The 21,054-nt window shown below is 37.7% G+C and overlaps 1 protein-coding gene across 1 annotated transcript in view; it reads right to left on the bottom strand.

Annotated features, from left to right (window-relative positions):
* Positions 1 to 270: 270 nt before the first annotated feature.
* The window catches only part of TOP1 (DNA topoisomerase I), a 99,887-nt gene continuing 79,103 nt past the window's right edge, over positions 271 to 21,054 (bottom strand). The window contains exons 10-21 of the mRNA XM_031954018.1: positions 20,927 to 21,048; positions 19,433 to 19,555; positions 15,076 to 15,263; positions 14,547 to 14,691; positions 12,276 to 12,419; positions 10,965 to 11,150; positions 10,444 to 10,512; positions 9,820 to 9,934; positions 8,531 to 8,658; positions 2,800 to 2,894; positions 2,442 to 2,591; positions 271 to 1,300 (exon numbers count right to left, since the gene is read on the bottom strand). Of these exons, the coding sequence (XP_031809878.1) occupies positions 1,198 to 1,300; positions 2,442 to 2,591; positions 2,800 to 2,894; positions 8,531 to 8,658; positions 9,820 to 9,934; positions 10,444 to 10,512; positions 10,965 to 11,150; positions 12,276 to 12,419; positions 14,547 to 14,691; positions 15,076 to 15,263; positions 19,433 to 19,555; positions 20,927 to 21,048 (1,568 nt within the window). The 3' untranslated portion in view covers positions 271 to 1,197. The remainder of the gene's footprint in view (positions 1,301 to 2,441; positions 2,592 to 2,799; positions 2,895 to 8,530; positions 8,659 to 9,819; positions 9,935 to 10,443; positions 10,513 to 10,964; positions 11,151 to 12,275; positions 12,420 to 14,546; positions 14,692 to 15,075; positions 15,264 to 19,432; positions 19,556 to 20,926; positions 21,049 to 21,054) is intronic.

Genomic DNA, 21,054 nt, shown 5'->3' on the forward strand with positions numbered 1-21,054 from the left:
AGGAAAGATGTGGGAAATGGTCTTTGCACACACTCTAAGCTAACAATGCCTCTAAAACTAATGATTATAGCAAAAGAAAGAAAAGAAAAGAAAAGAAAGAAAAAAAAAGTCTTCACATTAAAATTCTGCTTTTTATGTTTTTTTTTAAATTTTTTACACAATTACAAAAGAAAAAATAAAAGCCCTAAAATCTTGATTATTTTTTCCTTTTGGGACCAAATACTCATTTTCCTCGAAATTTATTGACCTGTGGAACTTTTTACACAATAGACTCTTTCAAGTAAAAACATTGGGGTTTAAAAAGAAAAAAAAAAAAGAGAGAGGTGGGTATTTTAGAAGTGTACAGAACATGCTCAGAACAAAGAATGATGGGAAAATGGTTTCAGTCACTGATTATTTCATTATTCTCAAACTCACTCATCCCTCATCCCTCCCAACCCCAATCTACACGATCTTTAAGATCAAGAAAAAGGTTTAAATATTTTAAAATAATTAAAAGAAATAAAAATTCACATTTAAAAAGGAACACTCAAGTCAGGAAGCATCTTCCCATCATGCTTTGCTGTGAACAGATGTCTGAACTGAAACACTGCCGATGTCACAATTGCTTCAAGCTAAATGAAAATTGATTCCCATGACGATAGTGACAGCTCTAACAGGTGCGCTGGGTTTCTGTTTTACTTAATTTTAAATTTCTGAAATGGGAGAGGAGAAGGAAGTGGGGAGGGAAGGGTTAGGAGTTCATTTTCTATTAAAATATAGAAGTTATTGCAAAACCCTAACTGTAAAAACGCACCAATATAATCGGACTTCGTATACAGTAGCTAAAGAACCCAAACTCTTCAGTGAAATAGCGAATTTGTCTGGCGGAAGGTTGACAAATTCCCATCCACTCGCCCTCTTAAAAAAACAAAACAAAACAAAACAAAAAATGAAAAAAAATCATACAGCTAGAATTTTGATATCTGAAATATTTTTAAATAAGTTGTCCATAGGACAACTGGCTCAGCTCTCTGTTAGAATATTTCCAGGTTTTTCTCTTCTCAAAGATGTTGGCTTGTTAACACTTCCTTGCCCACTTGCTGTCCTTCTTTCCCCACCCCCCTCCCCCCAAGTACAAGGGCAAGTAAGGCTCACAGTTTCTTAATATTCCTCAAACCTGTTTCCTTCCCATAAAACCTCACCCTGTAAAAACAACTAAAATTCATAGTCTTTATCGGCCATGTCAATGGCCCAGGCAAACTTCTCTCGCTGGGTTTTGTTATAAATTTTCTCAATCGGGATTCCCCACTTCTTACACCTAGAAACAAAAAGGAGACAAATATTAGTTGTTTATTAATATTTTTAAAAAAAGATCTCCTGGAGAGAAAAGACAAGTCCAAATCTGATGTCCATTTCAAATTAAGGATCCATTAGAATCCAAAAACTAAAATGCATTTTAAACCACGGTGGTTGTTTCAAAGGACAAAACTTAGCACCATATCAAGCCAAAATTACAAAAACACAACCCACTCCAAGGAAAGAGCTTCAGACTGTCAGTAGTAGTATCTTTGGAATGCCATTCCATGGAAGCTTCTGTGTACATTTCTGAATTTATCTTTGTTCTTTTTATTCCCTCACTAACTTTTCCCTGATATGTATAATTTTTTTAATGTTTATCAAATAGCACTGTGATTTTCATTTTCAGCATGGATAAACTGAAGGGGAACTGTGGTCCAGAGGCTAGAGAGGCAACCATGGAATCAATAAAAGCTAGGCTCAAGGTCTGCTTTTATAAAAAACACTCTAATCTTACATACTGTTACTTATTACACATGTTAGGACTCTGGCCATGGTAATCGATCTCTCTTTGATCCCAGCAATGTTAGTCACAGAGCAGGTATAGGTCTGTATTGGGATAGGAAATTTTGTCACTAGCAATTTCCTATACCTATGAAATCCCAGGTCTGGTCTAAAAAAGGAAGTAGACAAATGAACGTCTAATATTTTGCTATTTTAAATCTTGTTGCTTTAAAAACAATAACAACAACAATTCCGACTTATGTGATTTGTTGGAAAATAAGAGTTCCTATAATAGAATTTTGCTCTTAGTCCTAATAAGCCTAAATTCTTTCCAGGAAATTTTAAAATAAAAATTAAAAACCATTTCAAAAGCAGCAACTCTAATAAAAAAAAGCATTGGTTGTTGCTAGCCATTAACCTATTCCTTTTGAGTTGAAGGGGAACTTATTGACTGATCAGCCTTCAGAAAAGGTAATGCGTCCCTGAGCCAAGTCTTCTTCCAAAGCTGAGTTGCAGAGTTTAGCAAAGCCCTTACTACCATCTCTCAGAAGGGCAGGGAATGTAAGAAAAGCAAGGAGGAAGCTGTACACAGAATCAGCATCCTTCTGAAAAGGGTATAAAAGGCCCTACCTTCCTCAATATAGAGGGCAGGTACTTACCAAGCAACTGAGATCCTGGGATCTAAATAGTTGAGTTTGGAGGTTCCCAAGGCAATCTGTTTGTTCTCCTCTCTGTCTGTGGCCTGAACCTCCAGCTTCATCAACTGCTCCTCCAGCCTCTGAACAGCTTTCTTCTTAGTTTCTACCACCCTATAAACACGGGGCAGAAACATTACTCAGAGATGCCCGCCTCTCAGAATATCCGCTGGACAGGCTTTGTTCACAGCTCAGTCACTCAGTCTGACTTTCAGATGCCAAAAGAATCCCCTGACCACATAGCCTCCCACTCTTCCCCATGCCCTGGGTTCGCTGCTGTGAACCCCTTAGCCCTACAGGCCACCTCAACGTCAGGACCTACTTTTTAGATTTGACATCCTTTCGGACCTTGGCCTCAGCTTTGGCACTTTTCAGATCTCTTCGGGCATCAGCGAGCTGGTCCTTCTTGGCATCAATCTGGGTCAGGAAAGAAACCACAATAGCAGGGATTTGGATTAGATAAAGCTCCTGCAAGAGGACGGGCCCCTGGTGACCCAGAGGGAAAGGAGAGCAGCTTCACTGGGCTCATGGAACCTCAGGAAACTCCAGGGCCTTTGCTTCTAGGCTCTAATTTTTTAAAAAAAGTTATTTATTTAGTGTTTCATTTTTCCCCCAATTACATGTGAAAAAAAACACTTTATATTTGTTTTTAAAACTTTTAAAATTCTCCCTACCTCCCTCCTTACTCCACTCATTGAGAAGGCAAGCAATTTGATACGTTATATATATGTAGTCATGCAAAACATATTTCTATATTAGTCATATTGTAAAAGAAAATATAAATTAAAAACCCTCAGAAAAATAAAGACTATTTCAAAAAAGTATACTTCAGTTTATATTCAGATACGATCAGTCCTTTCTCTGGAAATAGATAGCATTTTTCACCACAAAGTTATCTTCAGAATTGTATTGGATCATTGCATTGCTAAGAACAGCTAAATCATTCAGAGTTGATCATCTTACAATATTGATACTGTTCTCCCGATTGCACTCATTTCACTTTGCATCAGTTCATGCAAATCATGCCAGGTTTTTCTGAGAGCATTCTGTTCATAATTTCTTATAGCGCAATAATATTCCATTACAATCACACCAACAACTTGTTCAGCCATTCCCAAATTGATAGGCATACCCTCAATTCCCATTCTTTGCCACCAGAAAAGAACTGTTGAGTACTTTTGTATATATAGGTCCTTTCCCTTTAAAAAAAAAAAAAAAATCTCTTTTTGAATACAGATCTAGTAGTTGCATTACTAGATCAAAAGGTATGCATGATTTTATAATCCTTTGGGCATAATTCCAAATTTAGAATGGTTCTCTAGAATGGTTGAGTCAGTTCATAACTCCACCAACAATGCATCAATGTCTCGATTTTCCCATATCCCCTCCAGCATTTGTCATTTCTCCTTTCTGTCCTGTTATAAGCCAGTCTGATAGGTGCGAGATAGTACTTCAGAACTATTTTAATTTTCATTTCACCAATCAATAGTGATTTGGAGCATTTTTCATAGGGCAGCTTTACTTCATCTGAAAATTAACTGTTCATATTTTTTGACCACTTGTCAATTGGGGAATGGCTCTGATTTTTATAATCTAGGTTCTAAAATTTTACATGAGTGCTGTGACCTTAGACAGACTATTAATGTCTCAATACCTGTTTTCTGAAGGGCCACAGGAAAACGTTGAAAAGGAGAGTTAAAGAAACGAAAACCTTTGGCAAACAACTGGCTGGAAACAGTATATCACAGCAAAAGTCTCAGAGATTACCAAAACCAAGCACCAAGAGACAAATATATATATCAAGTACCTACTGTGTGCTGGACACAGTGGGTGAGTATATGAAGACAAAATGAAATAATTCTTTTTTTCCTCATATAAGAAAAATATACCCTTCCTCACATACACCCCCTAATGTTTCACTGGCTTTAAAAAGATGCCTAAGTGAGGAGTTCCTTCTGCCAATGCTCCTGTTCTGCCTTTTATGTTTTAGAGGGCTACCCAGATATCTAACAGGGATACAAATTTTGATTTGCCAGCGACACAAAGCCTGTGTGTTCAAGGCTTCCAGGTCCTAGGGCCAGGAACAGTGGCCATGATATATTGCCTTTTTACACAAGTATACGCAAAACATAAAATAATAAAGACAGGACTGTGAATTGGTCCAGACAATCTGGAAGCCATATTGAAAGCATGTTCTGACCCAATGATACAACTTCAAAGCCTACACTCCAATGAACGATGAATTAAAGGATTAGACAAAGGATCTATACCTCACCTCCCTGTATCATAGCAGCTCTTTATGTGGCAGCCCAAAACTGGAAACTACAAGATGCTCTCATATTGAGGAATGGATAAACAAATCATGGCATAGGAAGACAAAATCAACAATTTCAGAGAAATTGATATAGAGTGAAGTGACTAGTACTAGGAGAACAATTTATTCAATGATGACAATGATTATAAAGTAAACCAGCTATGATAGACTTCAGAGCTATGATGAATGCAATGATAAACTCCCAGGCCAGAGGACTGAAGGTGAACTAGGCCATCTACCTGCTGCCAGGAGTGACGGACTTAATGAAAAATGAAACATATTTGTTATGGTGGACTATGTATACTTTGAGTTTTGTTTTTTTGGTGCAATTAGGGAAGGTAGTAGGTGAGATAATAAATGTTTCTAAAATAAATTAATAGAAAATGTAATAAAAGGTAATTGGGGGAGAAAAGACAATAACAACTATAGGGCTCAAGAAAGGCCTCAGGAAGAAGGGATCACTTGAATTAAGCCTTAAAAGAAAACCAAAATTTTTAATTTCCTTGTCATAAATAGTTTTTCGAGTCATGAAGACCTGAGTTTAAATCTGACCTCAGATATTCACTAGCTATGTGAACCTGGATAAGTCGCCTCATCACTGTTGGCCTCAGTTTCCTTATTTATAAAAAGATGATGATAAAAATACCTCCCTCCTCCTAGGGATAAGAAAACAACTGTAAAGTGTTTTGCACAATGCCTGGCAACAGTAAGTACAGTATAAATGTTAGCTATTTATTAATCTGGATGAGATTTCTTCAACTCAAGAATGGGAAACACAGAACCTCTCAGGGACAAGGAACAAGAGTTGCTCAGACAAAGGATTCTCACTGGATCCAAAGCACACCAAAGGAGGGACCCTCAGAATGCCCCCGGGTCTTTACAGAAGGAGCCCAGACAAGCACAGTTCTCTAAATTTCCAGGTCCCAGGGAAAATGGCAAACAGCTCCTCACAAAGAGGAGAATCCAGAACAAGACACAAGACATAAGCCTTGAGAGTCCTGGCAATGCAAGGATTCTTAAAACAGAGAAGAAAGGGAACTGCAAATAACCAGAAAAATGGAAAGTTATTGCACTTAAAACACCCAGCATTTGGTTCAGCTGGTACCACCTCCCACCCCTGCACCATCACATGATGAAGGGGGCAGTCCCAAGGTAGAGATGGAGTGAAATGAAGCAGCAGTGAGGACACTCTGCCTCTCCCCTAACAATTGAGATAATTCCAGGCTCCTGTTTCTCCACTCCAATCCATCTGTCCTGGCCCAAGATGCTTCACAAAGAGATCCAATGGGGATGGCTGAGGTGTGATTATGGCCTCTAACCCACTCAGGCCCAGGGGAAAGAAGTGGACAGAACGGGGGCTGCTGGCAGAGAGGAGAGGCAGAAATGGGTCAGGAAGGGGATGGACAAAGTAGCATAGCCAAGGACAAACCTGGGCCTCCATTCTTCCGGCTATAATTAACCCTCGACCCACTAACTTTGACCAGCTCTCTCCATCAGTGACATGCCGCTACTTCCAACTCACTCCCGGCATTCTCAGCACTGATATTCTCAATAGGCTCACAGGCCCTTTTGCCATGGCCAGGGCAAATGTAAGATGATCCCAGAATAATCTGACGTATGTGCCAAGTTATTTAAATGATTCCAAGTTCAAAAGAGTTTGTAAAGGAAACTAACAGGCAAGGTTAAAGCCAAGAATTGGGTGAGCAGCACAAAAATGGTATCAAGCATAAATCACTCTTGCCTTGGAATGAAAACTGCCCACTTCCTGAGATAGTCTGCTGATCTCTCTACCAGCTGTAACCTCCAGAGAACAGAGCAAGACATCACTCGGGGGCCTAGGGAGGCAGCTTGTAAAGCCTCTCATTGTCTCCTTCCAGACACACACAGAATACTGAAGGCTGAAAACAGGGCCCAGCATTGTGAAGGACATTTGAAATAGAATCATCAAATACATTTTACTACCCATGGCTTTTGCCCTAACATACATGTTGGCTGAGGCCAAGCTACGATAACTGAAGGCTGTACACAAAAGAAACCCTCCCTGCACTGGTTGAGATCATCTTGGGGCTCAAAATGAGCAAACCACAGGAATCATCACCCACTTTAAGAGAAGGCAAGTTGAGGGGAGGGGAAAGGGGGGGGGGGGGGGGGGGGGGGGGGAAGGTCAAAGTTAGTGGAAGGAAGGAAAAAGAGATGGAGAGCAACTGGTCTTGGAGCAGCATTGCAGGAAAACAGCCACACCTGCAATGCAGCACAAGGAACCATGGGATTCAGAGCTGGCAGAGATCTCATTTTATAAAGGAGGGAATAGAGGTCAGAGAGGTTAGTGCTGAAGGTACCACCATCTCTCCCAACTTCCCAAAGGCAGTAATTTTTAACTCTTGCCCAGGTCTGAACAAGTCACTCTCTGGCTCAAGAATCTTCATGGGTTTTCAACTGCCTTTATGACAAAGTACATTTTTTGTAGGCTACATTTAAAAACATTGCAATCTGGCTCCAACGTGCTTTTTCCAGACTTTTTTATTTTCTATTACTCTCCTCTATATAAAAGGCATTCCAGTCATATTGGCCCACTTTCTATTCCCTGAATTTGATGTTCCAGTTGTTACTGATATTACTTTTGCACAATTTTCTCTAATGTCTGCAACGTATTCTTTTTCCACATTTTTTGTTTCTTAAAATTCTTATCTTTTTTCAAGGCTAATTTAGCTCAGGTCTCATCTCTGTGAAGCATATCCTGATATACCTCATTTTTATTTCTCCCACTATCTAAAATGATCTGATGTTGATTATCTGTTTACCTGCTCTTTACCTTAGCTGAATGCAAGCTCCTGGAAGACAGGAACTGCTAAGTTTTTTCCTTTGTATTTTCAGGGTTTAACATGTAATTGGTGCTTAATAAATGCTGACTGGATTGAATTAAGTGATTTACCCAAGGTTACACATTCTAAGTTAATTTCCTAGTATTCTGAGATGTCCAAAAGTCAAAAGGGCTGCTTCAAGGTCTGTAAGTAGAGCCTGGATGGCCATTAGTCAGGTATCTCAGAGTGAGGATTCTTTTGAAGAAAGATTGGAGTACGGTCATGAGATCCCTTCCAATTCTCAGATTCTGGGATTCTCTAAGTAATTGAACTAGGACTGTGTATTTAAAGTAGGCTTTATAAAGCCTGTATCCCAAATTAACATTAATTTTCTTAGAAAAAAGTAATCTTGTCTCGTTTCTGATATGGATAAAGCACTAACTGTGGTTCTCAAACCAGAGACCCTCTCCTGAGGTTTTTTCCAAAGAAAGGCCAATCTGCCCAGGAGGTCAGGAAAGGCCAGCCCCCTGGAGAGGGTAGACTGCTATTTCCTCCAAATGTGGTACCTGAAACCAAAGCAGGGAATAAGTCATTTCTTCCTTCTCTGTGTCCATTCAGTTCCAAAAGTTATAAGGAATATAACACACCACTTCCTCAACAGGTTACTGATGCTATCTTCTCATAATAGCTATACAGAAAAAGGGAAATTTATAATGTCCAAGATGTAATTTCCTTTCATAACCTGTGGCAGCAGTCATAATCTCTCCTACTTGTACATTTTGTGTATTTTCAGATAGCATTTGTTTTTTCCTTCTACAACAGTTTTCACCTCAGCAAAATTTTTTGATCCTGTATTGCAAAGGTCCTAATTTGTAAGTCTTTTTCATCTGCCCCCCTAGGGTATTGCTACTGAAGACAAGATGTTTGAAGTTATTTACCTTAGTCTGCAGGTTCAGCATGGACTTCTCAAAAGTTTTTGGTGGTGCCCTCTGATGGTTACACAGAATTGCAACAGCTCTGTTGGCACGGTTATAAGAAAGGATCTTTGCTGGGATATTTTCATCCGCTATAAAAGAACAAACACCGTCTTAAGTTGAATTTGGTTTTGACATCCCAGCTTGTCTCTGCCCCACTCATTTTATTGGCTTTTATTTTATTCCAAAGATTGAGAGATGACGCTCTCAGAATCAAGGTCATGAAGATGGATGCTAACAAATTAAAATACTACCTGGAATCCCACATGCCAGCTCATTCTGGGTTGGCCTTTTATTGAAGATTAGGGGAGCGGGTGTGGAGTTGAGGGGGAAAGGCTTTAGAGGATGGACTCTAGATGGCAGAGAACTTACTATTTATACCTTCACCTTTATTAAAGCCCAACAAACCTATCAATCCCACACCAGCATTATTCTTCCCATTCCTTAAAGGATCAATGGAAAATCTGCAGCTGGGCCAGAAAAAGACCAGGAAAAACATGACAAGAATCTTAGTCTACAGGTTTTTTTTTTTTTTTTAAATCAAGCTTAAAATTCTCTCACTTTGAAAAGAAAAAATTACATGAATTAAAAGAGGCCGTGTCCAGTGAACCTTTTTTGAAGGCAATAATATCATGTCTCTACAGGTGACTCAACACTTGAAAAGCTGTTGAAACTCTGATCCCAAAACCATGCTGTCTCTTCTCCAAATGTTAACTCACCATTTTATGGTTTATAATGTAAAGCATTAAAGCCACTCTCCATATTATAGAGAGTAATTAAAACTTGGCATTGATTTGCTTTGAGGTACTAGCAAATACCCTTCGGAGCTGGTTTTTGGGAAATACAACTAACTATGAGGGGAAAATAGCATATATAACATATACCTCAGGGAAAGGTTTGCTGCTACCTCCTCCATCTAGTAACCATGACAACCCCACTTGCTCTCCAATTTCAAAAGGACATCATATCACAATGTCTTCACCAGAGTGAGCTTTGTAATAATGTATATAAAAAATAAAAGCCTTTTCAGAGCTGTGCTTCAACACACTTGCCAGTCCTTTAGGGAATAATGATGCCAGCAGCCAGCGAAGGACTTATCAGTCTCTGAGCTTCTTCAAACATGAACATGGACACCCCCACCCCCACCCCCACCCCACCCTTGTACATATGTGCCTGTATGCCTGGGATTTGATGAGCTGAGTGTGCTGGATACCCAATACTGTGTTCATTCTATTCAGAAGGGGATCACTTACGGGCAGTGAGTTCCTTTAGCTGCTGCTGTAGCGTGATAGAAGCGTTGTACGTACGGAAAACCTTGGCTGTCAAGCCCTCCATGAGATCTTGAAGGTGTTTGTTGAGGATACTGGTCTAGGAGAGGAATTGAGAATTTCAGCTGAAACCCTGGCCCTGGAATATCATTTGATTACTTCCAAGCCACTAGATCTTACCACACACCAATACAATTTCTCCTATTAGGAACCAATTAAACCAAACACTAGCAGAGGAGAGCAATTAGTGCCCTCTGCTGGATGGAAAATTAGGGGCGAACAGTCTGAAAGCTGAAAAAGTAAAGTCTACCTTTCTCCACAAAAACCTAGAAAGTGGAGCATCTCAGGTTTAGACAAACTTAAAGGCAGGTCTAGAATTTCAAGCTCAGGTCTACAAAAGGATTAAGAGAGGCTGTCAAAGCCTGCACTAATAAAAAGTTAGGGGTACTGTGAACAAAGGACAGATCAGCACCAAAGCTTACTCACTTGGGCCATTTCTGAGCCCTCTAATCTCAGGCTGAGGAGCAAAGTGGGTTGACCCAAGTCACCCACAGATGCTGCTCCCTAGCGGGGATTTCACAATACAGCTTAACTCTTGAATATACTTACATTTAGTCTATCAAAAAGATCATCCTCAGGCTGCTTGTTCTCCATAAATAGCTGAAGATTCTTAAAAACCTAAAAGAAAACATGAGTATAAGAATATACTAAAAATCTCAACATATTCATCATGCCCTGACCTGGAACCTTGCACTGTAAGGGGTCATCCACTGAGGCACATCAGAAAACTTTCTTAGAGACGTACAATCAGGTAGTGGGGCCCCTAAAATAGCTTTCTAGATAAATGACCACAAGTAAGGTTCAGAAGGGGTAAGTGGGAAAAGCTTCTTGAAGGGCAAATCTAAAAGAATGGATGGGGTCAATAAGAGTCTGAACTTCATGTGTGAAAGCTTTGCACTGAATTAAAATCACTGCAATACTCAAGTCTTTGAAGCACATTCTGCTGCATATTAATGAAGCTAACTTGGAGACAAAAATAAGGAATTTTTAAAAAACATAAAATAAGGATACTCTATGGCTCTAAGGCCACACCCTTCTGAAGCCACAGAACACCAACCATAATTGCTTACCCTCTTCTCAACAGGGACTTTGTTGTAGTATCGGATGGAATCCTTTCCTAGGAAATCAAACTCAACCACGTATTCCTGGCCATCCATCTCCGGATGTAAGTTGATGTGCTCTACTCGGAGGGAACAGCAGCCCACAGTATCAGCTGTCTCTCCTTCTTCTTTCTCATTGCCAGCTCTCAGAGCAAGCTGTAGATTTGGCAGCGAGAATTGGAGGGGACAGAAGAGGGAGAAGAGTTGGCAGAAAGAATACAGGTGAAAAACGTGAATTAAAGTGGAGGCTAGACTGATGTCATGAGACTTAAAAAGGGAAGCCTTTTCCTCTCCTTTGGGTAGTTTTGGAATTCCCATATACTACTATTGTATACACTTATTCTCTCAGCTGAGAATCCTCCAATATTCCAATAGGGTATTGCTACTGCTTCAGTCTTAACTTTTTTGTGTCTGTGTATCACAGACACCTCTCATGACCCCCCAGCAGCCTATCGAGGCCTATAGCTCTCTGTTCAGAATTGTGTTTATAAAACTACAAAACACAGAAGATTACAAAGGAAAACAATCATAGTGAAAGACAGTGATTAATGTTTAAATTTATAGGTCCCCTGAAAAGTAGCTACAGGTTAAAAACTTGCTCTATTGTGAGGTAAAAAAGTAGAGATTAAAGAGATTTATAACTTAATTCAGACAAATTCAGACTGCTTTTTGTCACTAATACATATAATTTTCTAAAAGGGACAGAATGAATCTGGCTTTTTAAAATAGGGCTACAAATAAGATGTTGCACCATGCTCGAGAAGCCTGGGATTCTGAGCAAACAACCATACTCACTTGAAATGGTTTGCCATAGGCAAACCCTGTCTACACAGGATGTTAAGCAAAATGTTACTGGGCCCATTAGTTCTAAAGGAAAAATGCTCTATGACAGTATTAAGCAGGATTTCACAACTTTATGATGAGGCTTGATTAAGACAACAGAAACATTATAATAAAACAATTTTGATTTGGGTTATTTTATGTAGTGTGTGCTTATACCCAGTATGGGAATACAAATAGCAGAGTAATTAGGCAACTACAAAAATGATTTTGCCTTTCACCAGAAGATGCTACAGAAAGAACTAGCTTCTTTGAGATAGTAATTACATAATTTCCCATTCATCCTCATTATTTTATATGGACTATATCTTTTAATGTTGGCTGGAAAAACTTGGACTGGCCTGACAACTGGCCCTTTACCTAGGGCAAGATTAAAAAAAAAAAAGCAAAAGAAAAAAGGGAAAATTCCCTCCCTAGTCTCCATGTCAGCATGCCTTTTACCTTGTCAATGAAGTATAATGCTACAGCCCTCTGTCGGACTTTCATTTCCTTGGACTTCCAGTCTTCTCGGTATTGGTTCCGGATCTTGTCTACGCACTTCTTCAATCTACGGGCTGTCTCATACTTCTGCCAATCCTTCTCCCCCTGCAAAGACCCAATCCCAGGAATTTACTGCCAAGAGTCATAGGAGTAAAAAATGTTTCTAAATAAAGCTCAGGCCAACCACCTGAGTAGTTAATACCCAGGTAAAAAGCCTCGGATTGGCACCACATTTGGGCTCCAATCAAAAAGATCCTTCGAGTTGGTAAATGAATGGAACTGAACTAAAAAGGAACTGGCATATAAGATGGATGAGAATTCAGACTATCATAATAGGATTATCAAATCTAGCCCTTTATCTATCAATAAAGTCACTGGCTTTATCTCTGTAAAATGCCTCCTATTTTGGAAAAAGTGTCCAACTGTACCAAATGGAATACTGCCATAATTATCACAGAAGTTATCAAGTATCTCAATATTCCCATTTCATTTGTTACACAGTCAAAAGCTTTATATAAATGTGCCATAGGGCCAGAGTCCTTGAAGTAGCTTCATTCCAGGAATTAGATTCTATGAAACTCAGTATAATCAGGAAGACAAAGAAGCTGGACCAAAGATAACAGCACGAGATAGGGTGCAAAAACAATTCCCAGGTAAAGCTAATCATTTTAAGACCTCTTTATTTGGAGGCATTCTGTAGTACAATTTTGAGGTTATTAAATTCATGCCTTCATTTGTTTCTTAAACCTTTTTTTTGCTGATCTTTTGTTTTTGTTACCTTCATTTTTGAATATATTCCCTCATTCTTTTCCTCCCCAGAAAACTATTCCTTGTAACAAATATTATATGGAAAAAAAAGAGAGAGAAAAGCAACTCAGTAAAACCAAACAATTACCAACTGTATCTGATAATATGAGTAATATTCCACACTTAGAGTCCCACACTTAGGCCTAGCATAAGCCAAACTTATTAAAGTGGTCAAATATTTAGTTTCACTTGCTTGTGTTATGCTATTGCAGTCTCTGTGCATACTGCTTTCTTGGTTTAACTTACTTTACTTTGCATCATTTCATATTAAGTCTGTTCGTGCTTCTTGAATTCTTCAAATTTATTATTTTTTTTTTTTTGTGGTACAGAAATATTCCCTTCCTTTCCCCCTTCCCAGAGAACTATCCTTTGTACCAAAGCATAAAAAGAGATTTTTTTTAAAAAAAGGACTTTGGTAAAATTGGCTGACATAACATGCAATGTTCTACATCTGGTGTCCCCCCACCTTTATAAAGGAAGGATAGAGGAATATTTTCTCCTCTCTTCTTTGGGATCAAGCTTGATTATTCTAAGTGTTCAATTTATATTAGGAATTAGTTTTTTCTTCTCCTTTTCCAATCCTATAATCATCATCCTGACTCTTCTCTGGACTCCATCCCAGCATTCCAGATCTTAAATCAGGTACCCAAAACAAAAATGGTTTAATCAGTATAAAGGTGGATGATAAAATGCTTCTTAGTTCTTCCTCCCTACACCTGGCTGATTACAATATGGAAGGCCTGGGGCGAGGGCTTGGAGACAAGGAAACAAACACATTCTTCCTGCTCTCAAGGAATTCGGTCTAGTCAGGAAGATATTCCTAACAATCTAGTTATAAATACTAGCGTAGTTAAATAATCCCTTAACAACTTATATTGTAAGTTTAAAAGGATAGCACATATTTAACCTATATCAGATTATGCTTGCTGTCTTGGGAAGGAGGGGAGGGAGAGAGAACATTTGGAACACAAAACTCTTACAAAAATTAATGTTGAAAATAATTTTTACAAATATTTGGAAAATAATACCAACAGTATTGGGAAAAAAAAGAAAAAAACAATTCATATTGTGTGTACTCCTTATTCATACGTAAGCTCTTTGAGCAGGGATTATTTAACTCCTTGTATTTGTATTCCCTGTGCTTAATGGTGCTTGGCACATAGGAGGTGCTGCTCAATAAGAATTTAAGATTATAATCAAATACCTACCTGCCATGGGACGTTCTATGCAATGAGATCCATCCTCTTGATATTGCTAAAGTAAACCCGTGAGATGTTCTTGGCTGTTAAGATTTTTTTTTTTTTTTTTTTAATACGTGAGAGTCTTTCTTCAAAAACTAAGGGAAGTTCCCCATGTGCTCGGGCTCCCTCCCAATACACAGACACACACATTGGCTAAGATGATTATTTCCAAGTGCTCTGTTACCTTGATTCGTGAACTAGGGTTCAGCATAATGTACTTGATGGATCCTTGGATATTCTCAGTCCAGGACACCAGCCAGGTAACCTTGTTATCATGTCGAACTTCTTTCCATTTATGTCCAGGGGGAGGAGGAGGAACCTTGGAATCTCTACAGAAGACAATAAGAAAGCATTTAATTAAAGAGAAGCAATCAATGATAATTTCCTTTTTAAATCTATGAAATCTATGGTGTCCTAAAAAGTGACGGGGAAAAATATATATAAAACAAAAACACACATATATAATATGTATGTGAGTTGGTCTTATTTGCACAAATTACCACATTCACCCCTTTCCTTAGTAAAAAAAAAAATTCCTCAAATAGTTGAACCATTTAACCGCATATAATTAACATATTTCCAATTAGACTCCTTACACTGGACAATTTCAAAGAGCTATATGCAATATAGCAAACCTTCCCATTTCCTCTCTTGCCCTATCTTCTTTACCACTTTAGGCACTTAAGGAGAAAGTCAAAGATGACTGTGCTCACTTGCTACAGTTGATAATTATATCTTCAGGCATAATCCGCCTTTTCAACATTCCCATCTTGGGATGGTTGCCTCGGCCCCGGAAAAGACCTGGAGGTTCAATCTTGAAGTTGGCAATTCTCTCTCTGTGATTGTCCATCACACAGAAACCATACTCTTTCAATAGCCTTTCATTTTCCTCTTTGATTTTCTATGAAAAAACAACAACAAAATATTAAAAACCGATTCAGACTCCAGTCATATTTTAGGATATTTTATCAACTGGCCTACAGGTCAAAAGCACATATAGATTTAAAAAGCAATGCAACTAAAACAATTTGAACTCAAAATTATCAAATGACACAAGTGATGTTCAATGATTAAAGTTTGGAATAATTTATTCCTCCGACTATCCAGTCTTACCCAAAAGGTATAAGAGAATCTGGAAAAAAGATTATATCTTCCACCTCCCCCCAGGTCCCCTAGGATTAAAAAAAACAGATTTTCTAATAGGACTGCTTTGAACTTCTAGGCACAAGAATCATTTATTTTTTACAAATAATTTACTGACATTTTAATAAATATATGGAACACTATACATTTTTATAGTATGCCAAGATTTATAAAGTATATCTTATGAAATAAGATAAGAAATATAACAACAATTGTAATAAAATTATTAATTTCATTTTTTAGATAAGAAAACTTTGCTCCAATTACAGAGCTAAGCATTGCCTGGGACATCCTGGCTTTAAATCTAACATTTTGCCACACCATAGACGTTTCCTTTTTCATTGATCAGACTTCATTTTTTCAGTGATTCCTATTTACATTGTAGTCAGTGATACATGCTGATGTCCATGTATCATTAGAGGCAGAGCCATTACTAAGGAATTTTTAAATCTGGGACAAGCCCCACAAAGCACTCAGAGAAAACTATAAAAGGGCATCTGAGTTGGGCAGATGGAGTGAATGCTACTACAAGGGAGGGGCAGAGACCCTGGGATACCAATCACTTATTCATGAAAAGTCTTAACTTATCCTCTTAGCAGAAGACTGCTACTGGGGAGCTTCCTATTTTAACTAATCAGGCTATCTGGATGCTAAAATCATGCTATCTTTGACATTCTAGAAGCCTGATTATTAAGAAATGAAGGTAGGAATAGAATGGTATCCTTTGGTAAGGGGGCTAAGATCACTGAAATCCTATAAATGCCTAATATGTCAGAGAGAATATTTAGTATAATTCCTGGATTTTATAGAGGAAGAAAATGATATCCCCAATCAGGGAAGTTACTTTCTTAAGTTCAAGGAAGATGAGCTGAGAGTAGAGTCGAGAAATTAAATTTCACGCCCAATTTTTGTATAAAAGAGGGACCCAGAGTTAGTGTTATTAGAGGCTTGAACAGAGATTTCTGTCACTTTACTTCACAGTGCAAAGGAAACCAATTGCCTTGAAATAAAATTGTCAAAATATAAAAATAGAGGTTCACAGACTCGGGGAAAACAAAAGTCACTTGAAAGGACAAATCTCTGAAGGAAAGGAAAAAACCCTGCAAAAAGAGGCAAATGTGCTCTAAGGAAAGTGTAGGGATTCTACAAAGGGCTAAAGAATAGTTTTCCTTTTCCCACTTCCAACTCTCTGGAGGTGGCTCTTTTCAACAATGAGATGATTCAGGCCAGTTCCAAAGATCTTGTGATGAAGAGAGCCATCTACACCCAGAGAGAGGACTGTGGGATCCAGAGAGTGGAGTATGGATCACAACACAACATTCTCACTCTTGTGTGGTGGTGTTTGCTTGTATTTTATTTTCTTTCTCATTTTTTCCTTTTTGATCTGATTTTTCCTGTGAAGCCTGGTAACTGTATAAATATGTATGCATAGATAATGCATTTAAGATATATTTTAACATGTTTAACATATACTGGGTTACTTGCCATCTAGGAGAGGAGGTGAAGGGAAGGGGAAAATTTGGAACTCAAGATTTTGCAAGAGTCAATGTTGAAAAATTATCCATGCATGTGTTTTAAAAATTTTTTAAAAAGAAAAAAAATTCCATCTCTCTTTGGTCCAACTGTACTCCATCGCTGTTCTCTGGTCTACTCCTGCCTCCTGGGCAGTGAGATATGTTGTATGATGCTTCTTAAATGTACTACTGCTTTTAGAACAGGACCTGACTTCCCTTTCTACTCCTTAGGCTGGGCCAGAGCTCAGAACCTATCACTCATGTTTTCTCTGCCCTGTGAATCCCAGGACACAGCTTTGAGGTTTCATTAGCAGAAGCCCCTCCTCTCACCAAATTTCAACCAACTCTTCCTTTTTATATTCCTGTCCCTCCCCCACTACCCAGGTTTGATTTCCCATACCTCCCCTCTCAGAATAGAAGTACAAATGTGGTTATCAGCCCACTCTATTTTCCATCCTGGAACAAATCTTGGGTTGCTGCTCTGCTCTTCTTAAGGGCCTGACTATAGGAAGGAAGCCAAATATAATTCCAACTCTCCAATGTCAGATTTGTCTTGCTGGCCAAATTAGTAAAGTCTTACTATATATTATTAAATTCAGGAATGATCAAGTACTTCTTTTCTCATATTAAATTGCTGAGCTTATGTACCTGCATTGCCAAGTCCTTTCCCTTTCTAAGGATAGATAAATATATTTATATTTTGTGGTGTCTGGGCTTCTATGAGAGAAGTTGTGGGCTGCTTTGTGGCCTTTTCTTGAAGATCCTATGGAGTTATCAGAAAAAAATTATAGGATGAGGAATGAATGAAGGGAAAGAGTAAGAAAAATCAATCTCATTTTGAATAATTCTAAAACCTAGGTTGGCAATGGGCTAATCTGTTTTGTTTAATTCTATTTCATTGTATAAGGAAAGGTTCTACAGATCAATTAAGTTTGGGAGGAAGAAAATCATTAGGAAGCCAGGTTTTTTTTTTTGTTTTGTTTTGTTTTTTTTAAAGACCAATAAAACATTTCCATTAAAAAAAAAAAAATCTCTACTAAGCAGCCCACAGAGACTACCAGAACTGTTTCAACAATGAATGATAATGACACAAAGAAACACAAAAATACTTATATAAACTGATACAAAATGAAATAAGCAGAATTAGGAGAACAAATTGTGTAATTACTACTATATTGGAAAGGAAAATGACTTAGAAAGAAAGAATTCTAAATAAATGTAATGATCAATCAATTACAACTGCAGAAGACTAATGATGAATCATGTTTCTCATCTTTCCCAAAGTAGTGTTGGTCTAGAAGTGGAGAATGAGTCATACATTTTCAGACACAATCAAGATAAGGATTAGCTTTGTTTGATTATACTTACTTGTTAGAAAGAAGGTCTTTTTTTATGGGGAGAAAGAAGAGGGTTTTAATGAAAGGGAAGTAGAAATTATAGTGATAGTGATGTCAGAAAGAAAAGAACATCAATGAAACATTAAAAAATATATATAGATGAGGGAAAGAAAGAAAGATCATTAGGAGACAAGAGCAGTATTAGTACTACCACACTGCTTAGTTTATATATGCTTTTAGCAACCAAGCTGCACACTATATTTATTTATATGTTTGTTTGCTTATTAGAAAAGACTTTACTTCCCTCATTACCTTGCAGAAGTAGAGGGCTGTAAATATAGAATGATGCATATAATGTCAGACTTAGTTGAGATGATTATAAGTCTTATTAGACTGCTTTCCCCTTTTTAAAATTCTGTTTTAAGGGACAGCTCTTTGAAACAGGGATATGTTAGGCAATAGATATGATGTAAAAACAAAAGACAGGAAGACAGGAAAAAGTGATGTTTTTTTCCAAAGGCAAAGAAGATTTATGTGTGTGTCTTTTTGACAAAAGTAATGCTCTAAGAATATGACATTCAGAATTTGTTTATTCTTATAATATAGTCAAAAAGGGTGTTCCAAAAAGTTTTAATAGCTTACAACTGCATGAAAACGTTTGGAAAACTTTATACAACTGTTTTAGTCAGCTGACCCCAGGAAGATCAGTCTTTAAGAAAAATCAGTAACACAAACTGGAAAAAAATGTATCAGTTGAAAATCAAAGTAGGATTGGATAAGCTTGGCTTTTACCCCCAATTAAATGTTATTATAATATAAGTCAATTATAAAAGCCGGTAGATGGCAGAGTGTGGATAGGGTAACAGTCCTGGAGTCAGGAGGATGAGTTCAAATTCACCCCCAGACACTTAACACTTACTAGCTTGTGAGACTTGAAAAAGTCATAACTTTTACATCTATCTCAAGAAAAGGAAGGAAGAAAGAAAGGAGGGAAGGAGGAGGGAAGAAAGGAATCATAAAATACAGAAGAGTATTGTGATTATTAGTAGTGTTGATGAAAAGTTTTAAAAATATACCAGTTTCTCTTCCTTGCTCATTTGCTTTCTTGCTTCTGACTGGGCTTTGAAATACTGGCTTATCTGGTTGAAGTCACACTTGCTAAGACTGGTGATATTATTTTTCTCTTCATTTGTCATCTCCTGATGGGAAAATAATATGGGGAAAGTTAAAAAGGATCCAAGAAAGAAAAAAGTTATAATTTCCCTTGTCCCCCCCATTTTACTTAGAAAAATTTCACTAATTAAACTGATGTGCTCTGGGAGGTAGCCAGTCTGAATTAATGAAAAGATCAGTTTAAAATACATAGTTTAATAACATTCAAGTCCACACAGTAATTAAGACTTTTCTGATACAGGTATGGTTTCTAAGAAGACTGATATAAGATTAGCACACAAGCACCAAGACTCACATGCCAGTTAAACAAGGGTGCTTTCAGAATTTTCAGAATTAGTGAATTTTTTATTATCTAACCACTTGGCCAATAACATCTAAAAGCCCCAGTCCAAAATGATGAAGGTTGAGCTGCAGAAATAGTAAAATCAAATAAAGTACAATAAAGAGGAAACTAAATTTTCTCTTCAGAATTCAGAAATATCCATTTCTTTTCTATAGTCAATAGTCAATAAGAGAAATTGAAGTTTTCTCCCTGTATTACCTGTCAGTAAGTAATTCTCAAAACTATCTTAGCCGTTGTTAAAGAGTGTTACTTTGGCCATATGGTATAAATACCTATAGCTCCTCTCTAATATAATGAGGCAAGACAACATTTAATTCTCCTATAAACTCCTAGAATCTCTTCCCTGCTACCCCACTTGAAACATAGCTATTAACCAAAGATTAGTTCTTCATTCTTCCCTGACAATGGCATTTACTCTCAGAGCTTCAGTTGTCAACTTTTATATGAAAATTTTCCAAATCTTGATTTTAGTTACTTTTGTACATGTGCAATTATCCATTGGATTGTGAGCTATATAACAGTACTCTGGTAAGGCAAAGTGCAGGATCTTTCCCAAGTATTAGAAGCTCATTCAAAAGCTAGTAAATTGAATCAAAAGATTACATGATCTACAGCTGGAAGAAACTTCACAGGTCATCTGCTCCAACCTCCTCATTTATAGATGAGGAAACTGAAGCTCAATAAGATGAAGGAACTTGCCCCAAGGTCAGTCAGAGATTTGAGCCCAGATCTTTTCACCCCAGAAGCAGGATTCTTCCCACTGGCCAATCAAATTTCACTCTAATTTTAGGGAACTGTTTTGTCAGTTATCAGTACTCTTCAACAGACTTGTGATTTCACTGGCTAGGACATGCTCTCTCTCTGATAGAAAAATCAATTCTTCCAAACCTTAGATTTTCACGACTTGCTGTGATCATATAGTACAAGTTATAAAGACTAAGTAATTGTAGCTCTAATGGAGAATAATTTTTTCCAATTTAATCTCACCTTTCGGTACCATTCTACATTCAAGATTTTGAAAGTTTCATTTTACTAAAATCTGAGGGAGACATACCTTTCTCCAGTCTTTGAAGAAATTTTTCCTAAAAATATCCTTAGTAGTGTATTCATGGTCAAGCATTTTTGCAAAGAATGTAGCCACTTCTTCTGCTTTGGGACTCAGCTTCATGACTTTACCTAGAG

This window comes from Sarcophilus harrisii, chromosome 2 (genome assembly GCF_902635505.1).
Source record: "Sarcophilus harrisii chromosome 2, mSarHar1.11, whole genome shotgun sequence".
Taxonomy (NCBI): Eukaryota; Metazoa; Chordata; class Mammalia; order Dasyuromorphia; family Dasyuridae; genus Sarcophilus; species Sarcophilus harrisii.